General features: G+C 39.5%; 1 protein-coding gene across 2 annotated transcripts in view; it reads left to right on the plus strand.

Annotated features, from left to right (window-relative positions):
* Positions 1-24608, plus strand: part of ILRUN (inflammation and lipid regulator with UBA-like and NBR1-like domains) — an 88043-nt gene that overhangs the window by 15717 nt on the left and 47718 nt on the right. Inside the window, exons 2-3 of one of the 2 annotated variants that reach the window (XM_040644736.1) lie at positions 16946-17100; positions 23114-23311. In XM_040644736.1, the coding sequence (XP_040500670.1) occupies positions 16946-17100; positions 23114-23311 (353 nt within the window). The remainder of the gene's footprint in view (positions 1-16945; positions 17101-23113; positions 23312-24608) is intronic. The other variant, XM_040644737.1, reaches the window with a different exon arrangement.

The raw sequence follows: 24608 nt of genomic DNA on the forward strand, positions 1-24608 counted from the left end.
TGTTCTTGGGAGATTTCTTGAATTAATCTTTTGATTGCCTCCCCTTTATTTTCTGTGTTCTCTTTTCTTAGATCTCCTATTTTTTAGATACTGGACCTTCTGATCTGGTCCTCTGTTTTCTCTTTTCAGCTTTTGACCTTTTTTTTTTTTTTTTTTTTTTTTTTTTTTTTTTTGCTCTGCTTTCTGGGAGATCTCAGTGTTGTTTTCTCCAAGTTTCCATTTCTGTCTGCTTGCTATAATCTTTTTCTTTAATATTCGATGCTTTACCTTAAGTATTTGGTTGTTCTTGGCTGTCTACTCCTATTTAAAAGTAGGACAGAGAAAGTGGATTGGAAGCTGTGGACCTGACTGTAGTTTTTGTTAAGTGAGAGCTTAAAAAAGCCCCACCCGTTTCCTCCAGGGTGAGGCATTCACCAGGCTTCATATGCAGTGTTTAGACAGGTCTAACTGTTGGGTTTAGGCAAATGCATAGTCTCCTGTTTTTATCAGTATCTTCACCTTCATTTGTAGGGTACCCGGTGCTGTTAATTCCCGAACCTTTTGGGAATCCTCATTTTCAGTCGGGTTGCTTCTCTACTTTTCCCCATTGCTGGCTAAGGAGGATTCCACTTTCTCAGGTTGGCTCAGTCATTTACCACTTCTCTGTCTACCTTCCAGGGCCCCAAATGTTGCTTCCTGACTTGTTCACTCAGTCCTTGTGAATTTATGACTTTTCCTCCCCACTTGTCTTAGTTTGTTCGGGCTGCTATGACACCACCATAGACTGTGTGGTTTATAAACACCAGAAATTTATTTCTCACAAGATCTAGAGGCTGGGAAGTCCCAGATCAGGGTGCCAGCAAATTTGATGTCTAGTGAGGGCCTGATCCTGGTTCATAGATGGCTGACTTCTCATTGAAAGCCCACATGGTGGAAGCAGGTAAGGGATCTCTCTAATCCCATTCATGAGGGTTCTACCCTTATGACCTAATCACCTCCAGAATCTCCACCTCCTAATACCATCGCAGTGGGGGTTAGGTTTCAACATGTGAATTTTGGGGGGCACAGTCTTTCAACCTGCAGCATCATACCTGTATTTTAGGAGGGTTTTGGGGGAGACCTGAGGCTAGTGCATGCATTTTTTAATTGGAATCTTTAAGGAAGCATTGGATTTGCATCTAAAATTTTTTATTTTGCCTTTTCATTCTTAAGATTTATGGGATTGTTTGGCTAGGATATAAAATTTCAGCATGCCAATTGATTAAGTTGTGATGATGTTATATATACAGATAGCTTTCCTTTGCTGAAATGGAACTGTTTTACCTGAAGGATGAAGAACAAATTATTAATGGTTATCTTTGGCTATGAAATTATACTTGGTTTTTATTTTCTTTTTTATACTTTAATTAATTCTTAATCTTTCCTTTTCACTGTAATCCCTAAATTTTCTACAAGAAATATGCATTACTTGTGTAATTAGGAAAAAATAACACCTAAGTTGAGAAAAATTGTTAATCAAATCCTTGGATAAAAATTGGCCCTAGATTCCAGTGTGCTGTGCTCTTCTTTTATTCAATCCTAAATCTTTCACAGTTGTGTTACACATGTCCTTTACCTCCTTTAGGTAATCTGCATTTACAAGCACTAAATTTGAGGTGTGTGTGTGTGTTTTGCAGAGTTCATTCTGATCTACCCCCAGCTTTTTATTTTGAAGAATTTCAAAACTATAGAAGAGTTAAAAAGACTAGCACAATGCAAACCTATATAATCACTATTTTACCACATTTGCTTTATTTTTTACACCTTTACTGAAGCATAATTTGCATATTGTAAATTTTAACCCATTTAAAATGGATAATTGATTTTTAGTAAGAATTGAGCAACCATCACTATAATCCAGTTGTATAATATTTTCATCACTCCAGTAAGATTTCTTCTGTTTACTGGTGTTTTTTTTTTTTTAAGATTTTATTTTTAAGTAATCTCTACACCCAGCATGGAACTCGAACCCACAACCCAGAGATCAAGAGTCATAAGCTCCAACAACTGAGCCAGCCAGGTGCCCCTGCCTGTTTACTACTGACAGTCCCCATTACTACCCCCCCAACCTCAGGCAGCCACTGATCTTTTTTCTGTCTCTAAGTAGTTGTTTTTCTCCACTTTTGGTATCAGTAGAATCATATAATATGTGGTCTTTTGTATATGGCTTTTTTTACTTAGCATAATGTTTGTGAGGCATCTGTTTACGTATCAGTATTTCCTTCATTTTTATTGCTGAGTGGTATTCCATTGTATAGATATGTAGCATTTTGTTTATCCATTTACCAGTTGATGGACATTTGGGTTGTTTCTACTTTTTGGCTACTATGAATAAAATTGCTGTGAACATTCTCCAGGAAGACTTTGTGTGGCTGTGTGTTTTAATTTCTTTTGAGTAGATACTTAGGAATGGATTGCTATTTTGTATTTAACTTTTTATGAATGTGCCAGACTCTCCCAAAGTAACTGCCATTTACATTCCCACCAGCAATATATGAGAATTCTCTGTATGGATTTATACATTTTTTTTTTTTCTTGAACCATTTGAGATAAAATACGGACAGCATGACATTTTACCCCTTGGCCCTTCAGCAAGTATCTCCTAAGAACAATGGCATCATCCTACATTACTGCAATATTATTGTCACTCTCTAGGAATATAGCATGGAAACAATAGTATTAGCCAATATATATTCCATATCTAGATTTTCCTGTTTGTTCCCCAGATGCTCTTTATAACGTGGGGTTTTTTTGTTGTGTGTTTTCTTAAATCCAGGATCTTCTCAGACATCTTATATTTGATTGCCATGTCTCTTTAGTTGCCTTCAATCTAGAAGAAGTTTCCCTCACCTTTGTCATTTGTATGTTTTATGATATTGACATTTTTTAAGAGTCCAGCCCATTTGTCCTCTAGAGTGTCCTGTGGTTGCTTCCGCACAATTAGATTCAGGTTAAACATTTTTGGTATAGTTGTTAGAAATAATACATGGATGATTCTGTGTCTTCTGTTGTATCACGTCAGGAGGCATATGCTGTTAGTTTGCCCCGTTATTTGGTTAAGATAGCTTCTACCTCTTTTTTTTTCTTTTGTAATTAATAAGTAATCTGTGAGAGACTATCTTTTCCCCAGCAATCTTTTTCCTAACTGTATTAGTACCCATTGATGATCCTTGCCCTGAGTAGTTTATTGCCTGAGTGGGTTGCAGAAAAGTAATTTTCTAGTTCTTTTATTCCTTCATTTATTAGTTGGCAAGTCTTTTGTAAAGATATTGCTGATTTTTAAGTGGAATTTACCAAATTAGAGTGATGGAGAGTTTTATGCTGAATGAAGAAAATTTTTGGTTATTTTTTAGTATATCTTAATAGTGTGGAATGAAGTGTATTTACTTTATCCTCAGCCACAGAAAATCCAAAGAAAAGGTGCCGGAGAGAGAGATTCCTTGACTTTTGTAAAGCCAGAAATATATAAGTTCCTTCACTGTGTTTCCATTATTTTGGTGTGATTGCTTGGTTTTCTCCCTTTGAGAGACCACTCTTTTTTAGAAAGAATCAGAAAAAGCTACAGAAAATTTTTTTCCTCTGTTTTTGTTAGTTTTTCTTTGTAAAACAAATCGGGTAGATTCCCCCCCCCCCTTTTTTATGGTTTTGTGATTTTTTTTTTTTTCTTCTTTTGGTAGTAATCTGTCTGGTGGCAAGTATGCATGTAAGTAGCTATTTTATTTTTTTAAATATTTTATTTATCTGAGACACACAGAGAGAGGGAGATCATGAGCAGGGGGTAGGGGAGAGGGAGAAGCAGACTCCCCACTGAGCAGGGATACCAATGTGGGACTCCATCCCAGGGTACTGGGATCCTGACCCAAGCCGAAGGCAGATGCTTAACCGACTGAGCCACCTAGATGCCCTAAGTAGGTACTTTAAAAAAATCCTTTCCTTTTGTAATGTATAGGAAATGCCATAGTTGGGTGAGCTGTCTAGGCCTGACTACTTGTCATCTGTAGCTAGTTACCCAGAACATGAAAACATTAACAGAGTATGTGAGATTGTTTGCAAGTGTCATAGGACTTTTTAAGGAAATTGTCTTTAAATGTTGTCTTCCTTGTTTGTTCTCAGTGATTAGTTACTCAAAAATGGCAGCAATCTCTGACATATTTATACTGTCATTTTATTATTATGTAAAAGAAAAAGGGGCTTGGTCGTCTCAGATTTGTGAGCTATCATAAAATCTGCCTTTATCACATTTCTCCAAGTTCCATCTAATTTAATTTAGTTTCCTAGCTCTTAAGTATGTAAGTAAGTTTTTAAAGGTACCTATCTTCTGTGTACCAGAGAGTAGCCAAATATAGCCATAGAGTATTTGGAGATGGGTTGGCTGAAGAATGAGTAGAGTTAGCATTAATGCCATGTAGCATTATTTGGTGGTGATGATAATAACATTACATTGGCTTTATCATATTACATAGAACTTAGTCAAGGTTTATTTACCTTTTTGTTCTTACAGGAGAAAATAAGATTGATAACATCATAAGGGCTTTAGATTCTCTCTTAGATGTGTGCTCTAGTATGTATTTTTGGAGATGAGGTATACTGAGGTCGACTTTTGTATTATCTCCAAAGATGGTATGGTCAGCAGTGTTCTTTAGGGGAGATGAAACTGAAGAGTCTCTGAAGCCGGCCCAGGTAGTGTGCCATCAAGAGATCTCAAAGACAAGAGCATTTTAATCAATGGTGTATCTAAAAGGTGTGTGGTATTTCTTTTCAAAGTCCGTGCATTTTCCTCGGTATATGGAAACAGCAGCTAGATTTGAGAATGGAACATGGAGTGTTTGTTTACAAATTTAGCCTTTAGGCACTTTGTCCTTTTTTTAAAATAAAAAAACCCCAAAGTTTCTAGTATTAGTTCTCTGACTAGGCTACAGAATAAGACACATTTGACCACTGCTGGCTTATTGTAAGTTTCCTGTTAGGTAAACATACTTTTGAAAACCATACTTAATTATAGATTTACCTGATCATTTCTTAACTGCTACTTAAAATTCTGTCCCAAAGAAAGTTTCATGAATAACAATAAACCACAGATGTTTTGTTTATGAAGATAGCTTTGTCTGAATCAGGTTTTCTGTTTGGCATCCTGGGACTTTTTGGGTATCATACATTTTCATGTCTTCTCTGGGCCGCTGTTCTAGTTAGTATGTTAAAAAATTTCATTTAGCACTGAGCCTAGTTGTTGTTTGCCTTTTAAGGAACTATTCATGACTGTTAAATTGGGGACCAGAAAAATGGGAGTTATTTCTAAATATGCATCTTTAATGGGTAATTGAGTTCTTGAAAGCAGAGTTACAATGAAGGAAATGACTCTGTACCTTTTTTTTTTTTTTTTTTAAGATTTATTGGGGCGCCTGGGTGGCTCAGTCGTTAAGCGTCTGCCTTCGGCTCAGGGCGTGATCCTGGAGTTCTGGGATCGAGCCCCACATCAGGCTCTTCTGCTGGGAGCCTGCTTCTTTCTCTCCCACTCCTCCTGCTTGTGTTCCCTCTCTCACTGGCTGTCTCTCTCTCTGTCAAATAAATAAAATCTTTTAAAAAAATTAAAAAAAAGATTTATTTATTTAGAGTCAAGGATAGAGTCTGTATGTGTGGTGCAAAGTCTGTTACAAGAGGTGGAAGAGGAACTGGAAAGATAAATTAAAACTTAACTCAGATCCAGTAATTCCACATTTGGGTATGTATCCAAAAGAATTGAAAGCAGAGTCTCAAAGAGATATGTGCACATCAGTGTTCATAGTGTCTGGCACATAGAAGTGGACACACTGTGTAATTTTGAATTAATCTGGGCCTGTTATGTTTCAGGTAACAAACTCACTTTCAAACTAGATAATGCTAAAGATGTGTGTGTTGGAGCAGAGAGAGGTATTTTAAGGGTGTTGCTATGTTACACAGAACCCAAAGACCTGGATATGTTTGGGCTTTAGGAAAAGTTGGACTTTAAAATATCTCAGGTTTCTTTCTTTTCTTTTTCTTTTTCTTTTTTTTCTTTTCTTTAACTAGGCTCCACGTCCAGCGTGGGGCTTGAACTCACATCCCTGAGATCAAGGACTGCCTGCTGTAACGACCGAGCCAGCCAGGCACCCCCTCAGGTTTCTTTTTATGTATGTTCTATGTAGGTGTTTGCAGTTGTCTATCTCTGCTGGAGAAAACCATGACTGTCAAAAGCTCCCAAATGTGTAGTTTATAGCCCGAGTACTGTGGGAAGAACTCTAAGTTCCAAATTCTGGGGTGCCCCCACCCTCACATGAACTGTGGAATGACCTCACTCTGTCCTAAGGAGTCGTATGTGGAAGTGAGGGCATTGCCTAAACAAGTAACAAGTGCAGATGCTCTCATCTCCCTCCCCAGTGGGAGATGACCCCTTCCCAATCAGGTCCAGCTGTCATACTGTGACTTACTGCCAAAGGTGCCCCACCCCACCAGCTGAAGGTCTCGGGATGATAGCTATGCTTTCCCTAGTTTGGTCTTGATTGGTCCAGATAAACATTTGCATGATCCTGCAGCCTGTGGGCTAACTGATAGATTTTTTTGTTGTTGTCATTCCTCTGCCCTCTGTCATGTAGTCCCAGTATATAATCATGAGAGGAAAACCAGATAAAAAGGAGAAAGGAAAAACACTGTTTTTTGGTTACTAGTTTATTCCATTTTTTAAGCACCTTCTATGTGCCAGACACTCTTCTCAGCCTGGGGATATAAGCAGAAGAATACGGAGCATATACTGTCTTGTGCAGGCAGGAGCAGTATAATAGAATCAGCAAGTCTCATGGTCCCCTGTTAACTCATTTCACTGGCAGAGGATTGAAGGTTTAGCCTGGCTTGCCCCCCAAAGACTCCCCATGTCTGATATTCTTCAGGACCATCCTTGAGAGCAGCGCAGGGGCTGTAGGGGCAGGGTGGGAGATGGTTCCTTTTATGAGGGCCATGCTGCTTTAGCTTTCCCCTTCCGATAAGATGCCACTTTCTGGACCTAGGGTTTGACTAGGAGTATAATAATTACAGCCTCCTGCTGATACAGCTCCTTTAAAACTGCAGTTCACGGCTCCTCATCCATTTCTTACTGGTTCACTCCCCTTGATAACCAACTCCAGTAATATTCAGGCTTTTTAGTCTCTTAAGATTGCTGAAGAGAATAGCTGGGACCAGGTTTAATTCTCCTTAGTTTTGCTTATCTTCCTACCTCAGGGCATGGGTGGAAAATTCTGGATTTGGAGCTTTCTCAGATCTGCTGTGGAATGTCACCCCTGGATATTGCCCCCCTCCCCAGCTGCATTTCTGTCAGATAATACTTTATAATGAGGGGAGGGGATGGCATTTGGGGGAACCCTGTGAGAAGTGTTTTGAAAGGGGCTGTCTACATTGTATTCATTCATCCAGGGTTTCACAGTTTCTTAGTGGCACAAAGAATTCGGTTGCTGAAATTCAGCTAAGTAATTATCTGATCATTAGAGGCTTTGGATCTCTAGCTTTATAGGCAGAAAGGGCTTTGCTTAATCGTTATATTCTTGTCTTATGTGTCACATCTCCTCTCTAGGAGGCTGGATTGGGCTGGACTGTGTTTTACAGATTGGATTGTTCTGCAGAACCTTACTGAAGTTAGCACAGTCTCTGTGAGCAATTTCTTTTTCTTGTCCAAAGCACCTAAAGCTCCATGTAGCTTTAGAGTGCATATGGAGTATAACCAACTGTTTTGCTACAAGGACTGCTGGGCTTCCCAGCCTGAGATGGGGGAGGCCTCATTTCACTTGAACTTTGTTACACATTTTGGGTTTGTCACTTTTGCAATACTTCAGTCTTTTATCAGGACTTTATTGGAGGTGGTGAACAGAGAACCCTGTCAGACTAGCCCAAGTAAAAATGAGAATTAATAATGAGATACTGGGAGGATATCTTAGAACCTAAGTTAGAAGTTCATTTGGGTTTCAGAAACAACCGGAACCAGGGACTTGAATGTTGTCAGGCTCTCTCTTTCTGGCCGTTTGTGAGTTTGTGGTCTTTTTTCTCTAAAGACTGCTTTTCTGTGCCTTTTCCAGTGGGCAAAATATGGCACTAAAAGCTCCAGGTACTCAGGGAGAGATTGCTCTCTCTTTCGGCTCCAGTCCCAAAATTCCCCAGGAAGGGTTGAAATTAATTCAGCTTTGGGTCAGGCATTCATTCCTGGGCTAATCCTTTGTGGTCTGGAGCAGAGTCATTTACTAACCTGTTATGTTCTTTCCTTATTTTATATCTGCTTTCCTGGGGACAAGGAAGGCGGTTCCCAGAGAAAAGAGGCATACAGCTCTCCTTCATCTGTGTGCCTTTGCACATTCTCTCCCTCGGTCTAACTGCTCCTTCACTCCTCTTCTAGGTGGTTAAGGAGGCCATCAGTTTTGATATTACCTGGTCGAAGAAGCTTTCCCTCAATGCCTAAGTTTTAATTAGGTATTTCCTCCTCTGTACTTTCTTAGTCCTTGGTTATGTTTCTTCTCTGACACTTACCACACTGAGTTGTGATTAATTGTTCCCAAATCTTTCTCAATAGACTTTGCATTTCTTTGTAGCAAAGACTTTGTCTTATTTATCTTTATGTTTCCAGTACCTACAGTCGTGATTGAATTAAAACTTAAATAAGTGAGTAAATTCTGCATACTTACTGATAGGCAGAGAGGGAAAAACTTTGTGCTTATGATGTAGTTTGATCCTTAGATAAATGTTGTTGCTTCCTTTAGTCCTAGAAACTGGTGGGAATAGGATATATCATTTAGGGTGATCTTGAATGTAAGGATTACCATACTTGAGTTAAGGTGAGGTGCCATGCATGTCTCAACTTGTTCTCCCACTTGATTTCCCAAATCAGAGCTTCACCATTGATTGCACTTGCCATGTAAGTGTCACCAAGAGCTAGGGTCTTAAATAGGACAGGATCCCAACAGAGTTTGTCCAGCTTTTTTTCTTAAAAATGTTTGATCTTCTTCAACATGTGGTGCTGGGACAACCGGATAATCACAGGCAGAAGAATGAAATTAGACTCCTACCTTATTCCTTACACAAAAATTATCTAAAATGGATCAGTGGTCTAACTATAAAAGCTAAAACAGTCAAGGTATTAGAAGAAACAAAGGGTTAGGGGCGCCTGGGTAGCGCAGTCGTTAAGCATCTGTCTTCGGCCCAGGGCATGATCCCGGCGTCCCACATCGAGCTCCTCGGCTGGGAGCCTGCTTCTTCATCTCCCTCTCCCCTGCTGTGTTCCCTCTCTTACTGGCTGTCTCTCTGTCACATAAATAAATAAAATCTTAAAAAAAAAAAAAAGAATTAAAAAAAAAAAGAAACAAAGGGTTAAATCTGCATGACCTTGGATTTGGCAATCATTTCTTAATATTTGACATCAAATCATGAGTAATGAAAAACTAGATAAATTGGATTTCATTATAATTAAAGCTTTTGTGTATCAAAGGACATTATTATTATTTTTAAAAATTTTATTAGAATGCATATGAGCCGGGGTGGGGGGCGGGGAGGAGCAGAGGGAGAGGGACAAGCCAACCCCGTGCTGAGTGTGGAGCCAGACGCAGGGCTTGATCTCATGACCCTGAGATCATGACCTGAGCCAAAATTAAGAGTCGGACACTTAACCAACTGAGCTACCCAGGTACTCCTCGAAGGACATTATTAAGAAAAAGAAGAACCAGCCTATTTGTAAATCGTCTATATTAAAAGGGTCAACTGTCCAGGATATATAAAGAACTCTTACAAGTCAACCACAAGAAGATAAACAGCTTAGTAAAAAAATGAACAAAGGATTTGAGTAGACATTTCTCTGAAGAGGATATACAAATGGCCAACAAGTACATGAAGAAATGCTTAAGGTCATTGGTCATTAAGGCACTGCAAATCAAAACCATCAGATAACACTTCATGTCTAGTAGGATAGTTATAATTGGAAAAAAAAAGTGTTGGCAAGAATGTGGAGAAATAAGAACACTTGTACGTTGGTGGTGGAAATGTAAAATGGTTCTGCTAGAAACCAGTTTGGTGATAGAAAACAGTTTGGTGATTCTTCAAAAAGTTAAGCATGGAATTACCATATGACCTAGCAGGTTTACTCAAAGGTATATATCCAAAGAAATGAAGCCATATACTTGCAGACACAGTTGTATATGAATGTTTGTAGCAGCATTACTCATAATGATCAAAAAGTAGAAGCAACCCAAATGCCTGTCAGCAGATGAATGGTTAAACAAAATGTGTTGTGTACGTAGCATAGAATATTATTCAGCCATAAAAAGGAATGAAATACTGATTAACATGTTACAATTTGGGATGAATCTGGAAAACATTATGCTAAGTGAAAGAAGCCAGACACAGAAGGTCATGTATTGTATGATTCCCTTTATAAAAGTTATCCATAATAGGCACATTCGTAGAGACAGAAGATTAGTAGTAGCCAGGAAATGGCGGAGGGGGGGGATGGGGAGAAGGAGGAATGAGTAATGATCACTTAATGGGTATGGGGTGTTCTTAATGGGTATGAGGTGATGAAAAAGTTTTGGAGCTTGAGAGAGGTGGTGGTTGTGCAACATTGTGAAAATACTAAATGCCACTGAATTAGATACTTTAAAGTAGTTAATTGTATGTTATGTGAATCTCACCTCAATTTAAAAAAAAAAAGGAAAAATAGTTTGATCATGACCTATTAGCCAAAGGCACTTGGAAACTAAATTTCTGCAATGCCGGTGTTGAATTTGCTCTGTACTTAGAATCTGCGCTTTTTTTTTTTTTTTTAAAGAAACAATAAGCCAATTTTATTATCTCAGATGACAAGAATGCCCAGTGTAAGATGGCGCTGAGATTGCCAGATTTAATTTAGTGGTTTATGTGATGTAGGACACAACAGTTTTTCCCTCTTTCTGATTGATCGTCCTTAGCATATCAGGCACATCCTCATTAGGTCCCCTGAGGTTCCTGGTAGGTCTCTTCATGTTCCCAAGGTGGTTGCAGTAATTCTCTTCGTTGAATTTTCTTGACTTCCAGGGGCAGGAAAAAAGGATACTCTCTCTCTCTCTCTCTCTCTCTCTCTTTTCCTCCCAATTTGCCTTTTTATTATAAACTTTTCAAACGTACAGAAAATTTTGAAGAATTGTAGTGTTTACCCTTATATTTACCGTCTAGATTCAACAGTGGTAAACATTTTTGTCATGATTTGTTTTCTCTTTATAAACATTTTTTTAATCATTTGAAGTTGTAGACATCACAACCCTTCATCCTTAAATATTTCAAAATGCTTCTCCTAGAGATAAGCATTCTCTTAACCACATACTAAGGAAGATAATTTACAAAAATTTTTTTATTAGTTTAAAGATACCTAGCCTATGTTTAAATTTCTTTGGTTGTCCCCAAATGTATCTTTTATAACCCTCTTTTGTGTTTTTAAGAATCGGGGTCCAATCAAGGACTTCAAGGACCATGTATTGTGTTTGGTGGCTACGTCTCTTTAAATCTAGAACAGTGCCACCACATCCTTGCCTTTTCAAGGCAGAATGCTTGTTCTTTACTTTCTATTTGGAAAAGGTATAACTGATGATGGTATTTAGAAGGATCAGTTCTGAAAAGTAATAAAGTTAATGGATCAGTAAACAGACAGGAAAAGAAGAGAGAAGAAATGATCTTGGACTTGCTAGGGCTCTAAGAAGTGGGTAAATGCTAGTGTCAACTTACTCCTCTTAATGGAATTTTCTACAAGCTCTTTTTTCTCACAGTCTTCGCATATTAAATAGTATCATCCATGAGTTAATTTTTAGGTTTGAAAACAGCCTTCTTCAGCCCAATTCCTATTGCCTACCTGCTGTCATCTTTCTGGCTTCATGAAATTCTGTTTCTTCACAGTAGTCACAAGTACTTACTTTTTGACCCCTCTTTCTGGTCTTCCATATTTGATTGCTGTGGAGTTGATGTTGGAGCCCTAATAAGAACCTTCTCTATTTTGCTGATCCTTTTTCTAGTCTGGTTTTTCATTCAGATATAATTTCAGTCACATTAGAGATTCCCGGTGGGCTTGTGGCCTTAGCAGCAGTATCATTGGCTCTCCAGAGGTGAGAGAAGCTTCTTGTGGTTTGGAGTAAGTATTGCTCACAGCCCAAAGATGCTGTTGTTTGTGCTTAACTGTATCAGTTCATTATTCTGATTCCCATTTTAATTTGTGTCCAAAATTTGGGTAGTTTTCTTTTTCTCATAAATAATTTGGATCTTTTTGAGTTTGTTGTTCAGAGAATGGAAAGAGAAGGTATCTAATCTTATTTTCTTGAGAATCTGAGCCAATTCTTAGTCTTCTGACATTCCCTCTTTAATTCTGATTTCCTGATTTTCTTAACTCTTTTCTACCCCCATATTTTTGGGTGATGTTCCTGACTGTATATTCAGCAGATAGAAAATTTTTCTTCAGGGGCTCCTGGGTGGCTTAGTCGTTAAGCGTCTGCCTTCGGCTCAGGACATGATCCCGGCATTCTGGGATCGAGCCCCACATCAGGCTCCTCCGCTGGGAGCCTGCTTCTTCCTCTCCCACTCCACCTGCTTGTGTTCCCTCTCTCGCTGGCTGTCTCTCGCTCTGTCAAATAAATAAATAAAATCTTAAAAAAAAAAAATTTCTTCAGAAGATTGGTAATCTGACCTGTATATGTATACATACGCAAAAATAAATGTTTCATGTTTGTGAATTTTTGCAAGATTAGATACTTGGTCATTTTCAATAATTCAACTGAAAGGGAGGGTTACAACTAATTTGTTTATAGAATTCATGATGGTGGGTACCTGGGTGGCTCAGTTGGTTAAGCATCCAACTCTTGATTTCGACTCGGGTCATGATCTCAGTGTTGTGGGATAGAGCCCCAAGCTGGGTCTCATGCTCGGCGAGCAGTCTGCTTGAGATTCTTTCCTTCTCCCTCTGGGTCCCCCCCCCCCCATGCGTGCATGCACGCTCACGCACTCTCTCGCTCTCAAATAAATAAATAAAATCTTTAAAAAAATCATGATGGTAATTATTATGTTCTTAAGAAAATCCCGTGTTTAGAATGTTACTAGATAATTGGGAAGTTCTGGGTAAGCTAAAAGTTTTATGCCTTTGAATACGTCTTCCTAATTGATGGTCTAGCATGGGGCAAGTTATTTACCTGTTAGCGCATTTGTGGCCTCCTCTATAAAATTATTGTTGGACATTATTGCTTCTGAGTTACAAAATTGCATTTCATCAGGGAACACATATCAACATTACCAAATTCTTCTCTGAATCAGGTTAACCTGATTATCAGTGCATTTCAAACTGTTGTGCACCAGGCCCATTTTTCACTGAAGTAGGAAAAGCTGCCTTGGGCTGATAACCTCAGCATGAGAGACAGTTGGAGTTACCCTTTTTGAATGTCCCTGGTTTGCTGAAGTCGCTGGACTATAAGCTGTGTAAAGGTAGGGGCCTTGCCCGTCTTGCTGTCTGTTCTATCCCTGGCCTCGCTTGAGTGCTCATTATTAAATACTGGTTGAATGCCAACCCTAGGACATTTACACACATTGTCTCATACAGTCTTCACAGCCAACCTTATCATTGCCAGCTTTGTAATATAAAATATAAGCCAGCCTTCTGATACAAGAAACTCAGTTTTGTAGATGAGTAAGCCGACATAGATGCGTAGCCACTTGTTCAGAGCCCCACAGCCAGGCACAGACGCTGCCTCCAAACAAAGCTATTCTAAATTTTACCATTTTAACCATTTTGCAGTGCACAGTTCTGTGGCATTAAGCATATTCATAGCCATCACCATTGTCTTGGCCCATGCCTTTTTCCTCAGTTACACTGCCTGCCTTTGTTTTTCTGGGTGTTTTTGGTTTAATCTGAAATCAGATTAAAAACTTTTTTTTGAGCAAAAACACTGGAGGAACCTGGAAGTTTAAACTTTCAGACTGGGCTGAATACGGAGTCCGTGTTCTTCCTTTTCCCATTTCCTCAGCCAGTTCTATTTCATGTAGAAATTCTTGTTTGCTAATAATAGCTGAGTATGTTGATTCGAATGGGAATACATGCTCTCATATCTGCTTGTTCTCACACTTGAATTGGAGCTGTTTGGTCTATTTCTGCCATTGCTTGGCCCAGTAAGGCAGTGATCTAAGTGGTCCAAGCGCCAAGAAGCTGTGTACCCACAGTTTAAGTTGTGTACCTGCCGAATGGGTTAGAGCACCACTGGGCTGAAGTCCACACTTGGCCTTGTACTTGGGAAATTAATTTGCTTTGTCATCCTCCACTCCTGCTTCCTGCCAGAAGTCCAGTTCACTACTTTCGGTTTCACTTTGGCCTTTAAAAGTGTTTCTTAATCTTTCTCTGGCTGAATTACCTATATTATACAGGTACAAATAAATAGTTTTGTTGGCTTGGCTGTGGGCCGAGTTGGGCTGTGTGAAACAAGATCTGAGGCGGCCAGATCTAAGTAGGATAGCGGAACATGTTCATGTTTCTCCTGCAGTGGTCTTGAGTCCTTTTTGATATCAGGCAGAGCCAAGTGGTGAAATATGACACATGCTGAGGATGAGAATTGGCAATTGTCCTCAGTGCACAAATAGTTTCTTCCCTCCCAAGCATATTTTACAGCCAAGTGAACAGAAAACAATTCAGCAGGCTACTTGCTGGAGTTCCTGCAGCAGAAAAATTATCTTTATAAAAGGGTGGACACACAGTTTTTACAAAACTTTTCAGAAGAACAGAATGCAAGCTAGGCTTACTTTTCTTTTTCTCATTTTATCCCTAATTCCTAAATGTAAGGCTGATTCCTAAGACACACTCCTAGGGCCTGTTTGTGGGTGATAGAGGCTGGGTGTCCCCAAGTTCAACCAGTCATATATTATTCATTTTGGATCATAGTCAGCTGGAGAAGGAAGTTGCTGGGAAGACTAAAGTCCAGGCCTTCCTATTGAATGGTCAAGCACACAGGCAGTTTGGCCCCTGGCTCAGCTCTACTCCATGTAAATTTTATCTAGTACACACACAACAGGCAGGCAGTTGGTGGTGGTGTAATTCCAGTCATTACCGACTAATATGACAGGCCACCATTGCGTGAGGCTTGACCTGAGGCAGCTGCTCTAAATATAGCCTTCCTTTCTGGCAGCTGCAAACACCTGGAGCAGCAGGCAGGCCCCCAGCAGAAAAGTATTTGCTGCTAATAGTATGTCTGTTGAACAGTTGTATACTGTCAGAGCTTATTTCATGCTGTGTTTATGCATAATTAAAAACAATGCACTGGATCCATTGGCTTATGGTTGGGTTATGTTTAGAAAAATGCAGTTTGTGTTGTTGTCTACTGTGGGGACTGGAGATGATGTCACTAGTTTAAGTAAGACTTTAAGAGGAGCAGTTAATGTAATTACTAGCAATTTCTTTGATCTCTCTAATGAACACAGCTTGTTTAAACCCCTTAGTGGCCTTTGGTTTCTGGCATGGATGAACGCGCTGTCAATCATGTGTTTCAGTTCAATTAGGGACTCTGGTTTGTGTGCTTGGTAGTTCCTTCTGACATAAGGAGGTTTATGAGTAATCAAAAAGGACACCATCATTTACAAAATGGTGCTTCCAAAACAGAAACTACAAATGGCTCATAAACATGTAAAAGATACTTAACCTCTTGTGTAACAAGAGAAAACCATTTTCAGGCCTCACTGAGATCTTCTTTTTAACCTATCAGATTGACACAAATCCAAAACTTTGGAGGAACAGTGTTGATGAGCAAATCAGGAAATAGACACTCTCATGTATTCTTGGTGGGTGCAGTAAGTGTACAGCTTTATTGAGGGAAGTTTAGAATGTATCTGTTAAAACCACAAATCTCTATACCATTTGACCCAGCAGTAGTATCACTTAAAGGAATTTATCCTCCAGATACACTTGCATTATATAAAAACAGTATTTGCTTAAGCTTATTTATGGAAGAATTAAAGATTAGAAACAAGCTCAGAAGTGAACTGGTTCCGTAAATAATGAGATATCTGTACAATGGATACAGCTATAAAAAATAGGATATTCAGGGGCGCCTGGGTGGCTCAGTCGTTAAGCGTCTGCCTTCGGCTCAGGGTGTGATCCCGGAGTCCGGGGATCGAGTCCCACATCAGGCTCCTCCGCTGGGAGCCTGCTTCTTCCTCTCCCACTCCCCCTGCTTGTGTTCCCTCTCTTGCTGGCTGTCTCTCTCTCTGTCAAATAAATAAAATTAAAAAAAAAAAAAAGGATATTCATTGTGTACTGACATAGGAATGTCTGCATGGGAATAACGCAAAGGGCAATGTATAATATGCCACTAATTGTGTAAAAGGGGGAGAAATAAGAATATATATTATTTGCTTGTATGTGCATAAGGCAGAATATTGAAGAAAGTAATATGAGCAAGTTGTGTGTGTGTGTGTGCGCACGCGCACGCGTAGGAAAGAAGAGATAAGATGGCTATTTTTCACTGTACAAAGCTTTTTGAATCATCTGCATGTTGCCTTTTCAAAAAAATTAAATAATTAGAATGTCTTTTAAAATAGAGTGTTTTGGAATTCCAGTCGCGGTTGTAGAGGAGCACCCTTTTAATGGACTTTCTTACCCATACTTGCTATCCCTGTGGGTGAGAGGGAGATTTCCTCCTATTGTTGCTGATGGTGCTAATGTTTCTTACTTTTTACTGGGCACTTGGGAGGAAAGTGATGCTCAAGTTTGTTGGTCTTGGCGTTTTTCTGTTGTTCCTCAGACACAGTCAGTGGCTCTAAAGATTTATATACCAGGAGCCTTAGGTTCTATACCAAACCCTAAGAAACAGGCTTTTTCCATTTGTTTTGACAAGCAAGATAATATACTCTGGACAGGACTAAAGTAAAATCTTTTGCCTTTTCTTTTTCTTTGTAGGAACCTACAAGCAGCAATTGGCGCCTATTACGACTTCGAGAGCCCAAACATCAGTGTACCCTCTATGTCATTTGTTGAAGATGTCACCATAGGAGAAGGGGAATCGATACCTCCTGATACTCAATTTATAAAGACGTGGCGGATCCAGAATTCTGGTAAATGGATAATGGGCTATTCTTTATTGCCCAGTTTTCTTTTTTCAGTAGTTAAAAGAAAGAAGAAAGTGTTTTAGCTTAAATTATATGCTTTTGTAACTCTGAGCTTTTTCTTATACATGATGTAGTATCATTTTTTTTTTTTTAAGATTTTATTAGAGAAAGAGAAAAAGCATGAGCAGGGGGGAGGGACAGAGGGAGAAGCAGACTCCCCCTGAGCAGGGAGCCTGATGTGGGACTCATCCCAGGACTCTGGGATCATGACCTGAGCCGAAGGCAGATGCTTAACAGAGCCACCCAGTCACCCTGATATAGTACTTTTTTGTACTGGTGTGATGACCAAACATCAATGAAATGTCCCCTGCCCTAGATCAGGAAAAATAATTTTGATCTTTTTTTTTTTTTAAATATAGGTCTTGATGGCCTCTATAAATAATTCATTATTCATTTGATACCAGGAACTAGGCCTGTGTGTGGTGGTGGTATTATCTCCACCTGTACAGTTCTACTCCATCATTTTAATTCTGCTCTAATTAATCTTCCAGTTCTTTCCAACAGGCTAGAGGAGGTACATCCTTGAATAGAACAAGGTGGTTAGAAAGAGCTGTGAGCATCTGCTCTTTTGAAAGCTCTTTTCTTTGTAGCTGCAAGGATGATTCTTTATGAAATTTCATTGAGTTATCTCTCTGAAATGTTAATACCACTTTGAAAAATAGGGTAAGAAATGTGGGGTTTTTGCTCAGTATGGGAAAGATGGAAAGACTGAGAAATTTTTTTGAAGCATTGTTGTAATGTACTGCTGACTTTTAAGAAAAATTAAAAATAAGTTAGCGATAGTTCTTTGAAAAAAGGATCTGAATATGTGTCTGGTAACAGTTAATTATTACCTTTTGCTTGTTAAATTCTTTCTAATGACTTTTTTAATTTTAGTGGGCTTAATATTGCTTGTCTCATGCAATAATAATAATTCATGCTGCTGCCTAGATCAGGATGCTTTAACTTCCTTGTCACTGAGGACTTAACAGAGAAAATCGGAGAGATGGAGAACTAGGCAGAAGGCATATTTAGCTGAAAGTCTGTGCATGTGGGGGAACCCTGTCTAGCAAGGTGATCTGATGTGAGATGATGTAAAACTCTTGGGGCTCAAATAAACCTATAAAAGTGACCTTTTATTGACTGTTTACTTTTCAGTTATTTGTACTTTAATTTTTTTATGATGGAGAAAGACTAGTTAAGCTAGCCTAAATAGTAATTAATGTACCAAATTGTTATTCTTAGTTTTTCTGACTTATTTAAAGGTAACTCCCTTGGATGAAAGTTCAGTGTGTCACTGAGGAAATGCATATAATCTGGATTGACCCAACGTTGTAGATGACTGGAGACATTCGTGGCTTTATAAAATTTTCATTAGCTTCTTTTCCCTTTTGGTTGTAACGGTGTGGGGCGTTGTGAGTTTGAGAGACACTTTGGTAATATGGGAAAATAGCTATGTTTTCTGTTTTTCTTGAAATTATTTTTTTCAAAGCTAAATTATTTTTGCCTAATTTCTTTCCTTTTTGGGGGGGGTTTGATTTCTCTCAGTTTTCTTAATGTTGTGGGCTTTTAAAAATACTAAAACAATCTCTTTAAGATTTTATTTGAGAGAGTGTGCAAGAGTGAGCGTGCAAGGGGAGGGGGCAGGAAGAGAGGTAGAGAGAGAATCCCAAGCAGACTCTGCACTCAGTAGAGCCCTAGTCTCAGATCGACATGGGGCTCGATTCCATGATCCGAGATCATGACCTGAGTCAAAATCAAGAGTCAGATGCTTAACTGACTGAGCCACCCAGGCGCCCCTAAAACAATCTCTTTAGTTCATCTTCTGTTCATCATGTTTTTTCTCTGAATTACTAAAACCTGCTAAGTTGCTGATCAAAACTGCTTTTGAAACTTACATATGAGTTCAGTTTTATTTAGTTAAAAAAAATTAAGACCTTGTTTATTTATAGTGAAAACACTGAAAATGGTCTGGCTTTCTGGGAATTCCCTATGGTGTTTTTAAATATTAAAAGTTCTTAGAGTACCGCTGAAATATTTGAGATACTCTTTTGTTGCAGAAACCATTTTGTATGTCAGAAATCTTCTTGATAGATCCGCTCACTCACAGTTCTTGAGTTAATGGGGGATTGGGAGGGATTGATATAAAATGGATAAATGTCAGGTCAGAATCCCAAAAAGCCTACCTTTCTTTCACCTTGGAAAAAATCTGTATTGGTGGGGCTGGGTGCTTTTTCCACTTGGTTTTGCATGGTAACTCCAGTTTAAAACAGCCTCTGGATCTGCGATCTCTCTTCCCATGAAAGGTCATTCTTGTGCCTGAATACTTCTTGAAAAGAGTTGGGCAACAGTTGGCTGGATATTTTACCCTTCAGGTTACTTTGAACACAGATTATTTTATTCTTTTGGAAATTGTTCCTCCATTTTTGAATAGTTTTGTATCTGTAAGCTCCATGCTTTCCATTTGATTAAGGAGAACCTGGCCTTCCATAACTAAGTAATAGGTATGTTATTAAAGAGAAAGAGGGAAAGCATGCACGTGTACTGGTTCTTCGGCATCATTCTAATCTGGCCTGAGTTCTTTCTGGAAATAGAGTAACACAGAAATACAGCAGGCCTTAGCTATTTCTCCTCTGGCTCTTTTACTCTCATTCATAACCTTCTCTTAAGAGATAAGTGTTCACTGAAATCGTTTCATAAATAATTTTCATGGTATCTCTCTGCTGTCATGTTTTAGGCATGCCAGGCATTTGAATATACAACAGATGAGATTGGCAGGAACTACGTATACCTGTCCCAGCAGTTTCCCCAAAGAAAATAAATGTCACACATTGTTTAAAATTCAACTTTTAAGACCACGGAAAAACAGAAGTCAGACATTTAATGACATAGATGTGGAATCCCAGGATCCAAACTTTTGACACTATATAAGTATTAGAAGCTTGGGAAACTTGAACAGGAAACCTTACAATTAAAATTGAAAGTAAAAATTTGAAACTGCCCCTCCAAGGTGAAAACAGACAATTTTCCTCACCAACACTTTAGCTTCTCAGTTGTTAGAGCCGTGCTCTGTTGTCCAACCATGGTGAATGTTAAGCCAAGCAAGTTATGATAATGCTGGTATTTCTTGGACTTTGGCTAAGTAGTTGTGATTGTCACGTGAGAAAGTGGCTTCATTGTCAACTTTATTTTTTGTGAACATAAAGCTGGAGTTGAGAAAACTTGAAAAAGAACAACTGTTTCCTCCATTTTTCTTTTGGATCCTTAAAATAGTTAATTTCTGCCTTTCTCTTCAGCATGACTATAGTGAAGGTAATTCTTCATCCATTTAGCAAATTTTGTTATATCCCAGTCACTTTACATCAGGTGAAGAAAGTCATGACAAGGTCAGTGAAGGTCCCTTTTTGCCTGCGGCTTAATTTGAAATGCAATCTCCAAACTTCTAGGGATTAAAAACAATAGGGGGTCTTCATCGAGGTTTATCTTCTTCCTCATCGATCTTTGGATGTTCCTTACCATCTCCCAGCTATTTCCGTAATCACTTACACCTAGTAAGTCCGGGCTTTCGGGAACTGGTGGACTTTTATTTCATTTTTGCCACATTCTCTATCATCTCAAAATTGCCATCTGTCAGGGTTTTTTTTTGTTTTGTTCTGTTTTTACTTTTTTTTTGAATAAAATTATCTTCCATGATAACTGGAGAATCACAGTCTTGATCATATGTGTGCTTGTGATACTTAACTTAGAAAGCCATAAAACACAGATTAGTCTTTCTTCTTCTAGATGTATCTGTCCCCATTAAGCTAATTTGTAACTGAGACTTAATTTGAGCCCCTGTTATATTATACTTCTCAAATCCAGAATTTAGGTGTGCTGATGGTCCAGACAGCTCAGCAGTATTTCCTTTCCTTCTGTATTAAGAACTGGTATCTTTGACCTTTTTAGAGTTGCCTGACTTACTAGGCTGTAAGAACTAAATGCCATAGAGAATTCTTGGTAACTCTCAGAAGGTAGATGATTGGTTCTTCACTTTGTAGCAAATTAACACTTTCGAGTTGATGGTGGATAACTCATCCAGTTTTTTCTCCAACAAGCTCCCCAGGCACCACATGAATAGAGTGTCTGTACTAAAAAAGATCAGGACTGGAGCTGCGTAATTTGTTAATCACTTAGTGTTTACCAACTAACCCAGTCTCCCTGGAGCACAGGAGCACTCCCTCTTTGCATAGCTGAGAGCTCTGACCGTCTCAGCTGCTTGTGGTTGTCTGCTCAGGACAGCCAAGTATTTCCCACACCCAGACAGTCTTGGTTTTCCTTATTTTCTTAGAAGTTCAAAAACAGACACATTCTTGGATTTTTGTACAGATGTTGTCTTGTTACAGGTGTTGTGTGTATGTGTGTGTGTGTTTGAAAGAATAATTGTGAATTCAACCCTAACACAGCAGTTCAGTTTTTCTCTTGGCTCTTGGTCTTTAAAGACACTGACATTTTCCAAGGTGCTCCATGCCAGCTGCTACTATTCTTGACCTCAGACAAATACGCTTTTGCCAAGACCATAGGCCCCAGAAATGTGAAACAATTTGCCTGTATTGCCAAGGTATCATCCACAGGCTTTCCACCAGCAGCAGTTGCCCTTTATGATGTTAACTTAAGAGGGCACTTGGTTGGCAGGTGTGTTTTTAAGAGGGTCTGACAAAACATTGTGCCCACTGCTTCATCTGCTACCCCTTAAGATCCAAGAGCCACAGAATGTGCCATTCATTATGGGGCTGCAGTTTCAGCAGTAGAGCTGTAGTTGCCTTTCTCTCTGGTTCCCTTTTCAAGAGTAAGTCCTCAGATATATCAAAACCAGTCCAGCACTTTGAGAACAAGGTACTAAGGCATCCTAGAATACTCTCAGGAGATGGATTTCAAGCATGCTTTGCCCTGAGAGTCCTGCCATGTGCACCTTTTCACGGTGATTTATTTTTATAATGGATGTGTATATACCCCCAAAAGATAGAGAGGTTTCTGTCTATAGTAAAAAGGAGTATATTGGAGAGTCTTCACTGGAAAGATAACCTCTAGTCACTCTGTGGCCCTATGACTTGTCCAAACGAGTCAATATATGGATTGCTCATTTTGAATTAGTTTGCATGAAAATAGGTACATAGGAGGAGGTACCCAAGTAAGATCTTTATCATTTCCAAAGGAGGAAGGACATTCCTGCCAATGCCTTGTCCCTGTATTGCCATTCCTATCCTTTATACCCGTGCCTCTGGCTGGTATCATCACCTCTGAGACCACAGTTCAGTGTGTTGTTACCGGGGAGCTCACCCACTGTTCTGTTTTCCCCACTACTGTTTGAGCCTGAATATGAAATTTGGATTTGACTCTTCTGTCTGGTATTTGCAGAATCTCTTGCACCTTGGTCTTTTCACAGTTAAGCACTCCAGAAAGAAAAGTCGTACGTCAGGGGAAAAGTATTAAAATGAAAGTAATACAGAAATTATTACTCATGTGTTTCATCCACTTGCCTTGATAGAAAAACTGGGGACAATCAGATACTTTTACTTAGAACGTCAGCTTAAAAAGTTCCATTGAAAAATGGGCACGCGTTACCTCTTAGTGAGGAAAGCAGGCCTCCAAAGATGTGGGTCTGTGCTTCATTTCCACGGCTCTTCGTGGACATCATTCTTAGATTCCTTGGATTCAGTGTGATGTGTGGCCTCCCCTGGGGTCCCCTGAAACTCATCTTCTTGAGGAACTGCCTTGCTTTGATCATATGTGCCTTATCTTAGGGATAGACTGTTGGTCAGAGGTTGTTAACTGATAATTCCTTCTGGTCAGTCTTGTGACATTATGTAGCTCAAGGATATGTGGCTAGGTTCACGTATGTGCGAAAGACAGAGAGAGAGGCCTCTTCTACAGTTTTGTAATGAACTGCACCCAGCCTAGGACCACTAATTGCCTAACATTTTTTTCTTTTGCTTGAACTCAGGGGCAGAGGCCTGGCCTCCAGGGGTTTGTCTTAAATATGTCGGGGGAGACCAATTTGGACATGTGAACATGGTGATGGTGAGATCGCTAGAGCCCCAAGAGATTGCAGATGTCAGCGTCCAGATGTGCAGCCCCAGCAGAGCAGGAATGTATCAGGGACAGTGGCGGATGTGCACTGCTACAGGACTCTACTATGGAGGTGAGTATGTCCTTGTGCAGCCCAGGGTGAAGGAATTAAGGTAACATCTTACAGCATTCCCAGTGTTGCTCACAGAGCCTGTCAAATTACGTAACGAGGCGTGGCCTCTTTTAAACAGTCACCCCATGCAGGTTAATGACTTGAATTTAATGACCATCTAATTGGTTCAGTCTAGTGCTCTCCCTTTTACACTGGCAGTTTAGTTAAAATTTAGTGAAGTGCGTGAGAGATCTATATCTTGCATTCTAAACAGTGATTTAGTAGTGCTGCTCTTTTTGTTATATAATCTGGTAGGTGCTGTAAGAATATTGAAGGCAGTCCTTGTTCTCAGAGTCTCTAGATGTTAAGTCCTATAAAAGAAGGTAATGCACAAAATGTACGTACTTCTCCCAACCGGAGGACCCGTCAACACCCCTCTCTCTTTATTGTCACACTTTCTGAGCAGAGTGAGCCTCTTCTTCCTTTTTTCCATTTGTTCTTCAACCCAGTCTATTCTTTACCCACTCCAGAGAAATGATAATCAAAGACTACCCAGTTTCCAAATCCAGCAGCCACGTAGTCTTCGTACTAACTGACCCTCTGTCATTTGGCACCATGCTCCAAGTGTTTTCTGAACCGTGTACCTTCCTAGACTCACATGATAGCTGTCTTGTTTCTCCTCCTCCGAGTGATCTTTCTCTGTCTCTGTCTAGTCTCCTTTTTGCCCTGGGATTGCTAGATTCTGAGCTGGGTCCTGTTCATGCTCCATGACCTCGTCCATCCACATGGGTTCGGCTGTCACCAGTACAGTGTACGTGGCCGTGTTCAGATTCCTATCTGTGGCTGCAAACTCTCTTCCGAATTCCAGACCTGTGTTTTAACGGCTTATGGACAGAACACTTGGACATCCTGTAGATTTCTGAATCTTAATGTCTCCCAGGCAAAACTTAACATTCTTCTCCTCAGCATCCCAATGAGGTGATCAGGCAGGAACCTTGGAGTCATCTTTTATCCAGTCTTAAAACTGTTCTTCATCACAAACCAGTTCCTGTTGGTTCCACTCTATCCCGTGTCCTGGTAATCCAAAGAATAATAAATAGTAAATAGTTCCTGTCTTCTGGGAACCCTTAACTGGACTCAAGGCCAGTGGGGCCTTTGGAGTGATTTCAAGGGATCCTAGAATTAACATTCTTCTGTATGTTTTTGCAGCCGGTGGAAACGTTACATATTTTTTTTTTTAAAGATTGATTGATTGATTGATTGATTCGACAGAGAGAGAGACAGCCAGCGAGAGAGGGAACACAAGCAGGGGGAGTGG

Source organism: Ursus maritimus, unplaced genomic scaffold (genome assembly GCF_017311325.1).
Source record: "Ursus maritimus isolate PB19 unplaced genomic scaffold, ASM1731132v1 scaffold_30, whole genome shotgun sequence".
NCBI lineage: Eukaryota > Metazoa > Chordata > Mammalia > Carnivora > Ursidae > Ursus > Ursus maritimus.